At 42.5% G+C, this 13,093-nt stretch overlaps 1 protein-coding gene across 3 annotated transcripts in view; it reads left to right on the forward strand.

The window, feature by feature from the left end:
• LOC115167043 (uncharacterized protein KIAA0355) overlaps positions 1-13,093 on the forward strand; it is a 43,816-nt gene that overhangs the window by 16,735 nt on the left and 13,988 nt on the right. For all 3 annotated transcript variants that reach the window (XM_029721078.1, XM_029721079.1, XM_029721077.1), the window contains exon 2: positions 9,032-10,417. In XM_029721078.1, coding sequence (XP_029576938.1) covers positions 9,914-10,417 — 504 coding nt within the window. In that variant the 5' untranslated portion in view covers positions 9,032-9,913. The remainder of the gene's footprint in view (positions 1-9,031; positions 10,418-13,093) is intronic.

A 13,093-nucleotide genomic window follows, 5' to 3' on the forward strand; every position in this document is an offset into this window, starting at 1 on the left:
TTGCACTCACTGTATATAGACTTTTTCTACTGTATTATTGATTGTATGTTTGTTTATTCCATGTGTAACTCTGTATGTGTCGAACTGCTGTACTTTATCTTGGCCAGGTCGCAGTTGTAATTGAGAACTTGTTCTCAACTAGCCTACCTGGTTAAAAAAAGAAATAAATGGAAGTAGTTTGGAACCACCAAGACTCTTCCTAGAGCTGGCCACCTGGCCAAACTGCGCAATCGCGGGAGAAGGGCCTTGGTCAGGGAGATGACCAAGGACCCGATGTTCACTCTGACAGAGCTCTAGAGTTTCTCTGTGGAGATGGGAGAATCTTCCAGAAGGACAACCATCTTTGCAGCACTCCACCAATTAGTCCTTTATGGTAGAGTGGCCAGACGGAAGCCACTCCACAGTAAATGGCACATGACAGCCCTCTTGGAGTTTGCCAAAGGGCACCTAAAGGACTCTCAGAACATGAGGAAACAAGATTATCTGGTGAGGCATGGTGGTGGCAACATGCTGTGGGGATGTTTTTCAGCGCAGGGACTGGGAAAGTAGTCAGTATCGAGGGAAAGATAAACGGAACAAAGTACAGAGATCCTTGACGAAAACCTGCTCCAGAGCACTCAGGACTGCAGACTGGGGTGAAGGTTCACCTTCCAACAGGACAAAGACCCTAAGCACACAGCCAAGACAACACAGGAGTGGCTTCAGGACAAGTCTCTGAATGTCCTTGAGTGGCCCAGCCAGAGCCCTGACTCGATCGAACATCCAACCTGACAGAGCTTGAGAGGATCTGCAGAGAAGAATGGGAGAAACTCTCCAAATACAGGTGTGCCAAGCTTGTAGCGTCCTAGCAAAGAAGATTCGTGGCTGTAATCTTTGCCAAAGGTGCTTAAACAAAGTACTGCGTAAATGGTCTTAATACTTGTGTAAATGTCACATTTCAGTTTAAATTAGCAAATATAGAAAATAAACTTTTTTGCTTTGTCATTATGGGGGGTGTGTGTGTGTGTAGATTGCTGGAGGGAAAAACGATTTAATCCATTTTAGATTAAGGCTGTAACCTAACAAAGTGGAAAGTCAAGGGGTCTTAATCCGAAGGCAGTGTGTGTTTTTCAAACGGTAAACTTATTTAAAAAATATATATATTTTGGCACATCCCTAACAGTTACCGCATTTATTTATTTGCTCTTAAAATTGCTTGCGGCATCACTGCGCAAATGGTACACAGCATCTGGATATGTGTGCAACAAATGTTCAACATTCACCTTCTGCCACCATTTCTGTCAAGCAGTCTACGCAAGCAGTTTGACACAACGTATGCACCACACAGAACGCACTGCCTTTGCAAGGCAAACACAGCGTTACATTGGAAATGAATGCATTTCTGGTTTACCAAAATGCAATGACGCTGTCGGTGTGATCGAGGGGTTAGGCACAGCGCTCTTAAATTACGTACTTTGTAATAAAAACCCCAAAAATCAATTGGCGTGAATAAGAACAATCAATATGTGTGCAATGGGGTAAATGGAGATGGATAAGCCCCATGCTTCAGTCTATGTATTTATAGTAGAGGTCGACCGATTAATCGGAATGGCCGATTTTAATTAGGGCCATTTTCATAACAATCGGAAATTGGTATTTTTGGACGCTGATATAAAAAAAAAATAGATTTTTTTTACACCTTTATTTAACTAGGCAAGTCAGTTAAGAACACATTCTTATTTTATATGACGGCCTAGGAACGGTGGGTTTAACTGCCTTGTTCAGGGGCAGAATGACAGATTTTTACCTTGTCAGTTCGGGGATTCAATCTTGCAACTTTACGGTTAACTAGTCCAACGCTCTAACCACCTGCTTTACATTGCACTCCACGAGGAGCCTGCCTGTTACGCGAATGCAGTAAGAAGCCAAGGTAAGTTGCTAGCTAGCATTGTTTTTTATAAGAAGTTCAATCAATCATAATCACTAGTTAACTACACATGGTTGATATTACTAGTTTATCTAGCCTGTCCTGCGTTGCACATAATCGCTTAGGTACACGTTGCTCCAATACACAAGTATATATTTTTAAACCTGCATATTTAGTTAATATTGCCTGCTAACATGAATTTCTTTTAACTAGGGAAAATGTGTCACTTCTCTTGCAAACAGAGTCAGGGTATATGCAGCAGTTTGGGCCGCCTGGCTCGTTGCGAACTGTGTGAAGACTATTTCTTCCTAACAAAGACAGAAGACTTCGCCAAACGGGGGATGATTTAACAAAAGCGCATTTGCGAAAAAAGCACAATCGTTGCACGACTGTACCTAACCATAAACATCAATGCCTTTCTTAAAATCAATATATACTTCTGTGTATTTTTTAACCTGCATATTTAGCTAAAAGAAATCCAGGTTAGCAGGCAATATTAACCAGGTGAAATTGTCACTTCTCTTGCATTCATTGCACGCAGAGTCAGGGTATATGCAACAGTTTGGGCCGCCTGGCTCATTGCGAACTAATTTGCCAGAATTTTACATAATTATGACATTGAAGGTTGTGCAATGTAACAGGAATATTTAGACTTAGGGATGCCACCCGTTAGATAAAATACGGAACGGTTCCGTATTTCACTGGAAGAATAAACGATTTGTTTTCGAGATGATAGTTTCCGGATTCGACCATATTAATGACCTAAGGCTCATATTTCTGTGTTTTATTATATTATAATTAAGTCTATGATTTGATAGAGCAGTCTGACTGAGCGGTGGTAGGCACCAGCAGGCTCGTAAGCATTCATTCAAACAGCACTTTCGTGCGTTTTGCCAGCAGCTCTTCGCAATGCTTCAAGCATTGCGCTGTTTATGACTTCAAGCCTATCAACTCCTGAGATTAGGCTGGTGTAACTGATGTGAAGTGGCTAGTTAGTTAGTGTGCGCTAATAGCGTTTGAAACGTCACTCGCTCTGAGACTTGGAGTAGTTGTTCCCCTTTCTCTGCATGGGTAACGCTGCTTCGAGGGTGGCTGTTGTCGATGTGTTCCTGGTTCGAGCCCAGGTAGGAGCGAGGAGAGGGACGGAAGCTATGCTGTTATACTGGCAATACTAAAGTGCCTATAAGAACATTCAATAGTCAAAGGTATATGAAATACAAATCGTATAGAGAGAAATAGTCCTATAATAACTACAACCTAAAACTTCTTACCTGGGAATATTGAAGACTCATGTTAAAAGGAACCACCAGCTTTCATATGTTCTCATGTTCTGAGCAAGGAACTTAAACGTTAGCTTTCTTACATGGCACATATTGCACTTTTACTTTCTTCTCCAACACTTTGTTTTTGCATTATATAAACCAAATTGAACATGTTTCATTACTTTGAGGCTAAATTGATGTATTATATTAAGTTAAAATAAGTGTTCATTCAGTATTGTTGTAATTGTCATTATAAAAAAACGGCCGATTTAATCGGTAGCGGCTTTTTTGGCTTTCCAAATAATCGGCATTGGTATCGGCGTAAAAAAAAAAAAAAAATCATAATGGTCGACCTCTAATTTATAGCCACTATGCTGCGTCAGTTGGGCTACAGGTGATAATGTGTATTGCTAATAGCATGCAATAGGCTACATGCATGGTCCAATATGTTATTGGGCTCATTTCTAGAGGTGGAAATAAAATTTTAGATGGTGTAGGCATAGTTTTATTTTCATTCACTTTGGAATATGCCTTTTTTTTTTTTTTAAGTCTCCAGAACTGAGCTTATCAGTCCTCCTCCAACATACAAATGATCCTGGGAAGGACCCTGGACACCCTAAGCAATTAGACTAGAGTTGGTCAAACTCGCAGTTTCATACATGTACAAAATTACACTCTTTCCCTAAAAGCAGGATGGTCATTATGGGGGGGTTACATGAAAGGGGAGGTTAACTTGGTCCTTGACAATCGATCTGAGACCGACTTAAGTTTCACTCATGTTCGTTTTGTTTTTTGCTTTATCCCCAGTGTGATGCATGGAAGTGTTGTCAATGAAATTACTCACGGTTAGTATGCACATCATGTATAAATTAAATGGCAGATGTTTGTCATCTGTAAATCATGGTACTGAGTCTACTAGGTAACAGTTGTGAGAAGGGTGGTATTGGCTACATAGTGTACTGTTTATTTACTAAAGGGCAGTAGGTTTCTCATTCTGTAATATTAAGAGGAATGATATCAGATTTGCTCAATGGGAAATCTCAATTGTGAAAGTAACTAAATGGGCTCTGTTTCCATAGGAACCCCATATCCTGTCCACTCCTGGAGTTAAATAGAAAATTCTTACTTTTGTCCTGGCTAAAAATAAAATGGTATTTGGCAAATCATGAAACCTTTTGACCTTACTCTTTTTAAGTGAACCATTTCTGTCTTGAATGGATATGACATCCCATTTTGTGGTTCTGTAGTCTTCAAGTTGTCATTTTACATATGGGGATAAAAGTACCTTCATATCACACACGTTCCCTTTTTTTTTTAAGAATAACATTGCCTTATTCGAGGATGCTTACAGACGTCATGCTGCTTATGTAGAAGAGAAACTCAAACTCCATCCGCTAGGCTAGCCAGCAGAGCTCCCTCTTCCAATGCTGTGCCTCGTGAGAGGTCTGTGAAACGTGAGCTTCGTTCGCTATTGGCCCGTTGCTGAAACGGAGCTGTAGTTAGAAGGCTTTGAATAGGAAGCTGCTCGAGTCAGGCCACTGTAGTCTCCAGGGCAGGGCTGGGCATTGTGCTTCTATCTATGCCCAACACAGTTCATGTGCTTTACTCATGACTACCATTGATAAGAGATTAATCTGAGCATTTCTCTATTCGGCTCTTTGTTTTATTTTTATAACTCAGTCGTAGTGAACTGTAGGAATCCTCTTATAAAGTAATTTCGGTTTCTCCATACATCCTGTAAGTGGTTGTTGGGTTGCCATTGACCGCTTGTACGATTTTAGGTTTGCATTTTGCCTTGAAATAGTTACTCAAGCCACCTATACCAGTTTGTCAACGTTGTGAAACCTATAAGGGAAGTTCCGGTATGTGTAAGACAATAGGACATTTTTAGTTAACAATTTGAAATTAAGCATCTCCTTATGACTTGTCTAGGAAACGATTAAACACCAGGGCCAACATTTTGTCCTTCGAGCTATATAAACAAGTGCACGAGTGGCGACGGAATGTAAGCTTACATAGTTAGGAGCCTCAGACCTTTTTGGTCTCCAAGCATATCCCCTCCTTTCTTTCAGCAGCCAGCCTGCTATTGTTACAGGCATAAGCTTCTTATATCACATGTTATAATATCTAGGCCTACTAGCGTACAGCCAGTTAGTCAACCTCATTTCAGAATGAGACTCCCGTATACTACGTATTTTGAAGATAAACATTCAAATCATAGACCATATTTTGCCCTTTTTTTTCCTATGAGAATCCTGCTGCAGCTGGCTGAGGGTGGTTTTTTTTTCTGTGTGGTGGTATGGAGGAGGCCGGTGCTTGCCACAATGCCCTCCTTGTGTTTTCTGGGCAGGCAGAGCCTGGCTCTGCTCCTGTCACACAGTTGCTTGCAGCACTTGTCCTGCCACTTGGCTTGACACTTGACCTGTCTGCTGCCTCGGAGTCTGGGGCTAGGCTACCCCATATCCCATCCATCTACAATGTGACTATGTAAGAATGTTTAACTACAAAATACTAGTAATATATTCTATTTTTAATGGTTTTCCCGCTCATTTTAATTGTTGTAGAGCAATTTGTGCTTATTGCTTTTTTGAGAAATGTTTCCTTGTTGCATATTTAGGTTGACACCCATTACCTTAGATACTATAAATGTTTGAAGTAGAATATCAATGAAATGGGGCACATACTACATAAAAGGGTACGATGGGATCTCTACCTGTTTTTGACGTGTTCTTGTTTGAATCCACATAAGAGCATTCTGGGGGAAAGCATTCCTTTGCTTCATTGGCAACAGATGTAGAGGACATTTTTGAGCTGAACCTTTGAGTCCTAAAAGCGGTATGGTACTGTCTAGTGTATGGCAGCTGTTTGGCCGAGGAGGCTTAAATAGACCTCATGAGGGGAGACTGAGGGGTTGTCTAATGGTGGCCATGTGGTTGTACCCTGCCATCAGTGGGCCTGGTGCCTCAGTGGCAGAAGGAGCTGTCAGCTTGAGGAACAGCTGCCCCGTCCACCACCATGAGGCTACCTTTAGTTGTTGATGTTGAAAAGAGTAATGGATACACATTTTTTATATGCTGCCTATGCCATTATTTTACATTTCAGTTGACTTTTTAGTGCTGACAAGTTCCTTGAAGATCTAGCACAGGTTAATCATACTTGGGAGCTCATTTTGTATCTGGCGACAGAGCTTGCTTCAGGAAACCTAAGCTCCTTGTCCAAGTAGCAGCAGCTGAGATACACAGTGAGGGGTGGAGGCGGCACTAACATTAGCCCTGCCGAAGGAAGGACGTTAAACTGGGTGCTGAGCCAGCAGAATAGACTGGGGACCCTCCTATTACATGTGTTTGTTTGGGTGTAAACTCTAATACTTTCCGCATTGGAACAAGAAGCTTGGCTGCCGAGAGAGGATAGTGGGACCGGTCACATCAATATTGATGCCGTGCCTTGCCTGGCCTGCTCATCTTAGCCAGACCTTAGGCAGGCAGGGCAGCAGTGTTTCACATGGACACTTGGACACAAACTGAACAGTTTTTAATGGTGTGACGGCTGGCTGGGCGTCTTATCCAGTCAGCAGGACACCAAGACCCACAAACTCACTTTTGGAGTCAGAACAACAAACCTGACAGCCTACACTTCATGGTTTGATAAGTCAAAATGAGAATATCAGAGGCAATATTGGCTTTGTTTATTCATCACAATACTTGGCTGGCTCTGCCTCCTTTTGTTATGACCTGAGTCCTACTGTATTTCACAAGTTTCCTTATTGGATTCATAGACCTCTGACGTAACTTCCCTTTTCTGTTCTGTAGTTTCTAGGATTTAGGACCTTTTGGGCTGGACCTGGCTAGTCAGGTTCCTGTTTCCTTCTGTATCCCTATTTTAAGCAGCAGGCAGTGTGGGGCATCTGGCAGTTACCGCAGTCACTGTAATCCATGGGATTTTGCGACAGGAGAGACTGCTCATTTCACTAGTTAGACGACCTCTCTCAAAGCACGGTGTTTGAAGTAGACTGCTCATCTCTTTTTTTCAAAGGAAAACATAAGGAGCAACATTTTATCTTTTGGTTATAATGAGAACTGTGAACCTTGACATTAGGTGTAATGGCCTTAATGGTTTTTGGAACCAGTTTGCTCACTTGGAAATTGAGGTACTGACCTGTTACATCCTTTATAACCTCCTGTGATTTATTATTTGACCCTGCTGGTCATCTATGAACGTTTGAACATCTTGAAGAATAATCTGGCCTTAATGGCCATGTACTCATAATCTCCACCCGGCACAGCCAGAAGAGGACTGGCCACCCCTCAGTCTGGTTCCTCTCTAGGTTTCTTCCAAGGTTCCTGCCTTTCTAGAGTTTTTCCCTTGCCACCGTGCTTCTACATCTGCATTGCTTGCTGTTTGGGGTTTTAGCAGATGTAAATACAGAAACCCAGCCTAAGGTAAAAAGGGCTTTATAAATACATTTGATTTGATGTCTGTCTCTCCGCTGCTGCCTCCCATGACATGGAAGGTCCATGGGCTTCCCTGCATATCAGGTCCCCTCTGTCTCCAAGGCAGGGTCTTTTGGTGTAGGCTGTCAGGCTCTGTCTACACACCCCTCTGTTTGTGAAAGACAGCGAAGTTTGAAGGTTTATTTTTTATTTAACCAGGTAGGCCAGTTGAGAACAGGTTCTCATTTACAACTGACATGGCCAAGATAAAGCAAAGCAGTGCAACAAAAACAACAGTTACAATTTAGCATTAATACTGGAGTGATAGATGTGCAAGTAGAGATACTGTGGTGCAAGAGGGTAAGGTCAGTGGAACATTGTAGATACAAACAATGGTGGAATGTTTGTGGTTGATAAAGGCCATGTACAATGCACAGGCTGTCTGAGCAGCATACAATGACGGGTGTCTTGGTGTTATCCTGAGGAAAAGCTGTGGCTTGTTTTTTTTCCACGAGTTTCTCCCTCATCCCAAAACATTGTAGCTGTTAGCATGGGGCTGAGTGATAACTCGGAGCGTTCCACAACAGAATTAATAAAACATAGTGGGACTGGCCTATACAGTATGATTTACTTTGATTTTTGCTAGCTAGGGCCTACATCTGGAAAGAAAAAGGGTACATTTCCAAGTATTGACATGGACATCTCTCCACTACTGTGACATATCACCATTGTTCTCAAGCTAGGTAATGATACATGCAGGCATTTGTTTCTCCTAAACATGCAAATAGGATTATGCTTATTTGCATAATTACATAACTAACAAGGGGAGAAACAACAGGTTTCTATGGACAATTTGCTGCTTAGATTTTGAGGGGATATTGTTAACTCCCACTGTGTGTGTTCCATTAAGACAGATTGCAACTGTTTTCCAACAATGACCGCTTGCAGACATTTGTCTGTGGCTGTATTTCCTTATGTAGAGGAGTTATTAATGAGTGCTAGGGTTAATTCTTCAGAGCTGCTCTTCATGAGGTACAACGTTAGTACCCATCAAGAAGTGTTGATTGTGTATGCAGGGATCTACAGTGCTGTCATGTCTACCATTTATTTATGAAGGCTAATATGAAATTAGTCTAATGGGTTAAAGAATTAACACCTGATTATGCTAAACCCTCAATGTTCTTCTGTTTTCTCTTCGATTTTTGTGGCTGTTGAGTTGGGCTACTGTAAGTAGTTGCACAATATTGTCACAAAACCTAGTGTAATTCATTAGACTAAATGCTTACTTGAGTTTCTAAGAATTCACAATTATTTTTCTTATCTTCCCAAGAACTACCTCAACTGCCACGTTTAATTGGAAAAAAACAGCACATTTGAATCCTTCCTCTGAAATCATTGTAACTTTCTTTTGTTTCTCCCTTTTCCTCCCTTAGGAAATGACCTAGAGGCCTTACAGATACATTTGTGCTTTTGTCGCTCTTCTAATCTGCATTTTGTGGAGGAGAAGGGGCGAGATCTGGGAGCACATTTTTGTTTCCGCAGTGATTAACTACCTCAGCTAGCAGAAGGAAACGGCAAGGACGTTGAGGAGGCCGGTAAAGTTTTCAACAGCAGTCCTATCAGCTGGCTTCTGCTCACCGCCACAGACAGTGTGAAGAGAATCTCTGACGGACTGGTTGTCTGCCCTCCGCTCTGCTCCATACACACAGAGAGGAAGTGAAGTGACAAGGCACTATTGTCCTACTGGATAACAGATTTGTCTCTTTTTATTGTCAGACTCCTTGCTGTTGACCAGTGCCACATTTCTTTTCAGATTCTTCGCTTTGTTTTTTGCTTACAGCTTTTAAAGATTTTCTATCTATAAATATAAAAACTATATACATGTTATACAAAAGGACATTTTCTGCTTCCATTTGAAGGAATTGTTATGAACATGAATCTTGTCTTGGAATGAGAGAATCGTGGAGTGTTTTCAGTTTTTTGCTCTGTCCTCTCATAAACCATTGACTCCTTTGAGGCAGAAAATACAGATTTGGGAAGGTGCATTTCTACCTTTTTATTTTTGCTGGGATTGTCCACCGTGAGCTGTAGCAGGGCTGCACATAAACATCACACTCAGTCAGCAAGTCGTTACCCTGCTGTGTCTGCATCGCTCTGTTAGTTCCAAAGCATTTTGAGATGAGCCTCTGGCAGAGGGAGCCCTTAAGTTGTCTTTTTCCATAAATTCCAGGACTATTGGGTTGTTGTTTCTATAAGAGCGAGAGAGAGCTTCTGGTTGGCAGAAATCCGGAGCTCCCAGAGTCAGCCTGACACTTATGTATTGTTGTAGTGCACAGGAAAGTAAAATGGACTACAAGCGGCGCTTTTTGCTCGGCGGGTCCAAGCAGAAAGTGCAGCAGCACCAGCAGTACCAGATGCCTGAGCTGAACCGGACCCTCAGTGCCCCCCTGGGCTCCACCTGCTCCCCCATGGGTGGCTCCACCGGGGTGGGCATGCCCGGCAGCTGCCAACCACCTCCCTCCACCCCCAACACCACTGCGGTCGCCGACATCCAGCAGGGCATCTCCAAGTACCTGGATGCGCTGAATGTGTTCTGCCGGGCCAGCGCCTTTCTCACGGACCTGTTCAGCAGCGTGTTCAGGAACTCCCACTACTCGAAAGCAGCTATGCAACTTAAGGACGTGCAGGAACATGTCATGGAGGCGGCCAGCCGGCTGACTGCAGCAATAAAGCCAGAGATCGCCAAGATGCTGATGGAGCTGAGTGCTGGGGCTGCCAACTTCAAAGACCAGAATGACTTCAGCCTGCAGGATGTGGAGGTAAGGGGTTGCCAGGGTTACAGTTACCGACCTGGACACCCACTGAACACCTGTCGAAGTAAAGTTATTACATTATCCTGACAATTAGGCCTACCTGTAAAATAACATGTTGAGTCTTTTCCATTTCCTCATCAATCACAGTTCCATTTATGCCATTACAATGAGCCTGTCATCCTATAGCTCCTCCCACCTGCTGTCAATAAAGCATGTTTTGCCAAAAGGCAACATCTCAAAAATACCCCATTTTGTTATGAGGGTCTAAACTAGAATTTTTGCAATTTCTTTTGCACTTTTTGCTTTGTTTCTTATGTTCCATTTTTCTAGGGCAAGGCTACTGCTAAGATGCCCAGCTAAAGTCTCTCAGAATGCATGGCTCCTTGATTCAGAATTTCTTGGCTGAAATTAGGCCCTGACGCCCAATGTTAAGCGGGTGCTAAGATCTGAGGGCGAGGTGCGAAAAGCACTGAGGATGTGAGAAGAAGAGGGCAGGAACCATCGTTTATGCTGAGATACAGTCTGACTGAGCATGCAGGGTGATCGGTCTGTCTATTACAGGCCAGCAAAGTTGCTTACGTCTCAATTGTGAAATGTTGCCCTTAAAGTATTTCTTTATTTTTTTGCAGTGAGTGTTTGATTGGTAAAATAGTAACTGAAATTAGACTTCACTGGCATTTGTGGATGAGAAGCCTTATGTGCTCCTGACGCTACAGCTGTGCCTACTGCCTGGCCAGTCAGAAATGAAGAGGTTCCAGGGTAGTGCCACTCCTAAATAGTACTCAAGAGAAATGCCAATTTATGTATTTATTTTTAATACATCTGTTTAGGCAGCAAGCAAATTGGCTCTTGTGTAGTGAATGTTTGAGATGTCTATGCTCTCATCCTGGAGATTAAACAGATTTAGGGAGCAAGGCCTCAGTGGCAGACAGTGAGTGAATAAGCTGAATGTTCAGGCCAGGGCTGTTTTATGAGAGGGACTGCAGGGCCTCAGTGGATGTGGTTGTGCCCAGAGCAGGAAAGACTTTTGCACCACAATCTGTAATTTCGACTGTGGTCGTGGATATGCACAGATAAATATTAAAGGAGGGGAAGCCCAACTCAGTGAAAGTTCAGACTGCGGCAGGACTGTCTGGCAGCCACACTGACTCACTCTGGCTTCAGCTAGCGTCTGAATAACAACAGTGCGTTTGTCAAATGAAAGTGTGCTTTTGCTCTACCTCTCTTGCCAATATGCATGAATTGAGGAACAAAAAAGATATTCAGACCTGGTTGATTAGAAGGAATCTATCAACAGACAGTCCAAAATGGCCATGTGCATCATAGGCCTACTGTATATTTTGACTAGACCAGTGGGTTTCACTCTATTCCACAGATTACAGCATCACTTTTTATTCAACCTCCATTTCCTCCATAAGCAGCTGAATATTGTTTATGTAAAAAACCATAAGTACATGGCGCACCTTCAGAGTTGGCCATTTCCATGCCCCCAGAGATTTATTACATTTGTGATGGAAAGGACTTTTCCATTTGTGCGTGTGTATGAACATTTATCTTGGCAGTTGTATGTAAAAGATAGAATTGTGTCTGTATGAAGAACAAAAAAAGCTATTTTGAGTTTGGAGAATTGTGGAATGTTGAAGGAAGCAGGATAATTTCCCCCCCCACCATCTTTTTCCCCAAACTCCAGAAAGTCCAGTCAGTATGGAAAACAAAACGTGTGTTTTTATTGGAGCTTGGCTACCCTGGCTGCTCGAAGTGTCTCAGCTGCCAAATATGCATGAAAATGTCACTGTTTATTAGGGGGCAGTCTACTGAGTGTATGAGCGAAACCACAGAGGGAGCGACGGTCAGGCCAGCCAGACAGGAGTCCTGGTCTCGATTGCATACTCCTCGCATCCTCTCTCCTGACGTGAGGAGAATGCAATTGAGATCTTCTCCTGGTTCTGAACATGAGGCAACCACAGTGCAGGCAGGGCCAGAGCCAGGCAGACAACTGCACTAGCAGCACTCCCAAAACACCCCTGAAAAATAGAATGGCAAAAAAACACTGTTTACATGTTGCTTACGAGTGCATTTCAAACTACTTTTGGATTATGATTGGATTTTAAGGCTCGAATGAATGTTTTACTTACTTTTGTGTCATCACAAATCAACAGCATTATACTTAAAAAGCACTTCAACCAGTAAAATGGCTCTTTGGCTAGCTTTTGCTACAGCCTATATCAATGAGCATTAGCATTATAGCAAACTGATACATCAAAAATTAGTTATTTTGCAAAGATCACAACCAAATATAATCTTAGCGACTGTTCAAGCAAGTATGAAAACCCCCAAAAGTTTTGTTTAGAAGTAATAAAAACATAAATCTAGGCTGTTGAATGGACACAGATTGCGATGGTTTTCTTACTGCCGCCAAGATTCGCACGCATCTGTATGTGACGTCAGTGTGTCGTGTACTGGAAAAGGGTCTATAGATGTTACCTTTGGAAATGGCCATCCTACAGAAGACAGGCAAGGATGTTGCGGGCCACTCACTAACAGCACTAAAGAGGTATTTTAGACAGGAAGAAAACAACATGAAACACGAAGGCATCTGGTTTTTAGTCTCACTCTCCTAGGATAGATGATTTCCCCTTCAAGAAGACAATAGATGTGTCCTCGCACTACATGTGCCCTTAG

This window comes from Salmo trutta, chromosome 29 (assembly GCF_901001165.1).
Source record: "Salmo trutta chromosome 29, fSalTru1.1, whole genome shotgun sequence".
Classification (NCBI taxonomy): Eukaryota; Metazoa; Chordata; class Actinopteri; order Salmoniformes; family Salmonidae; genus Salmo; species Salmo trutta.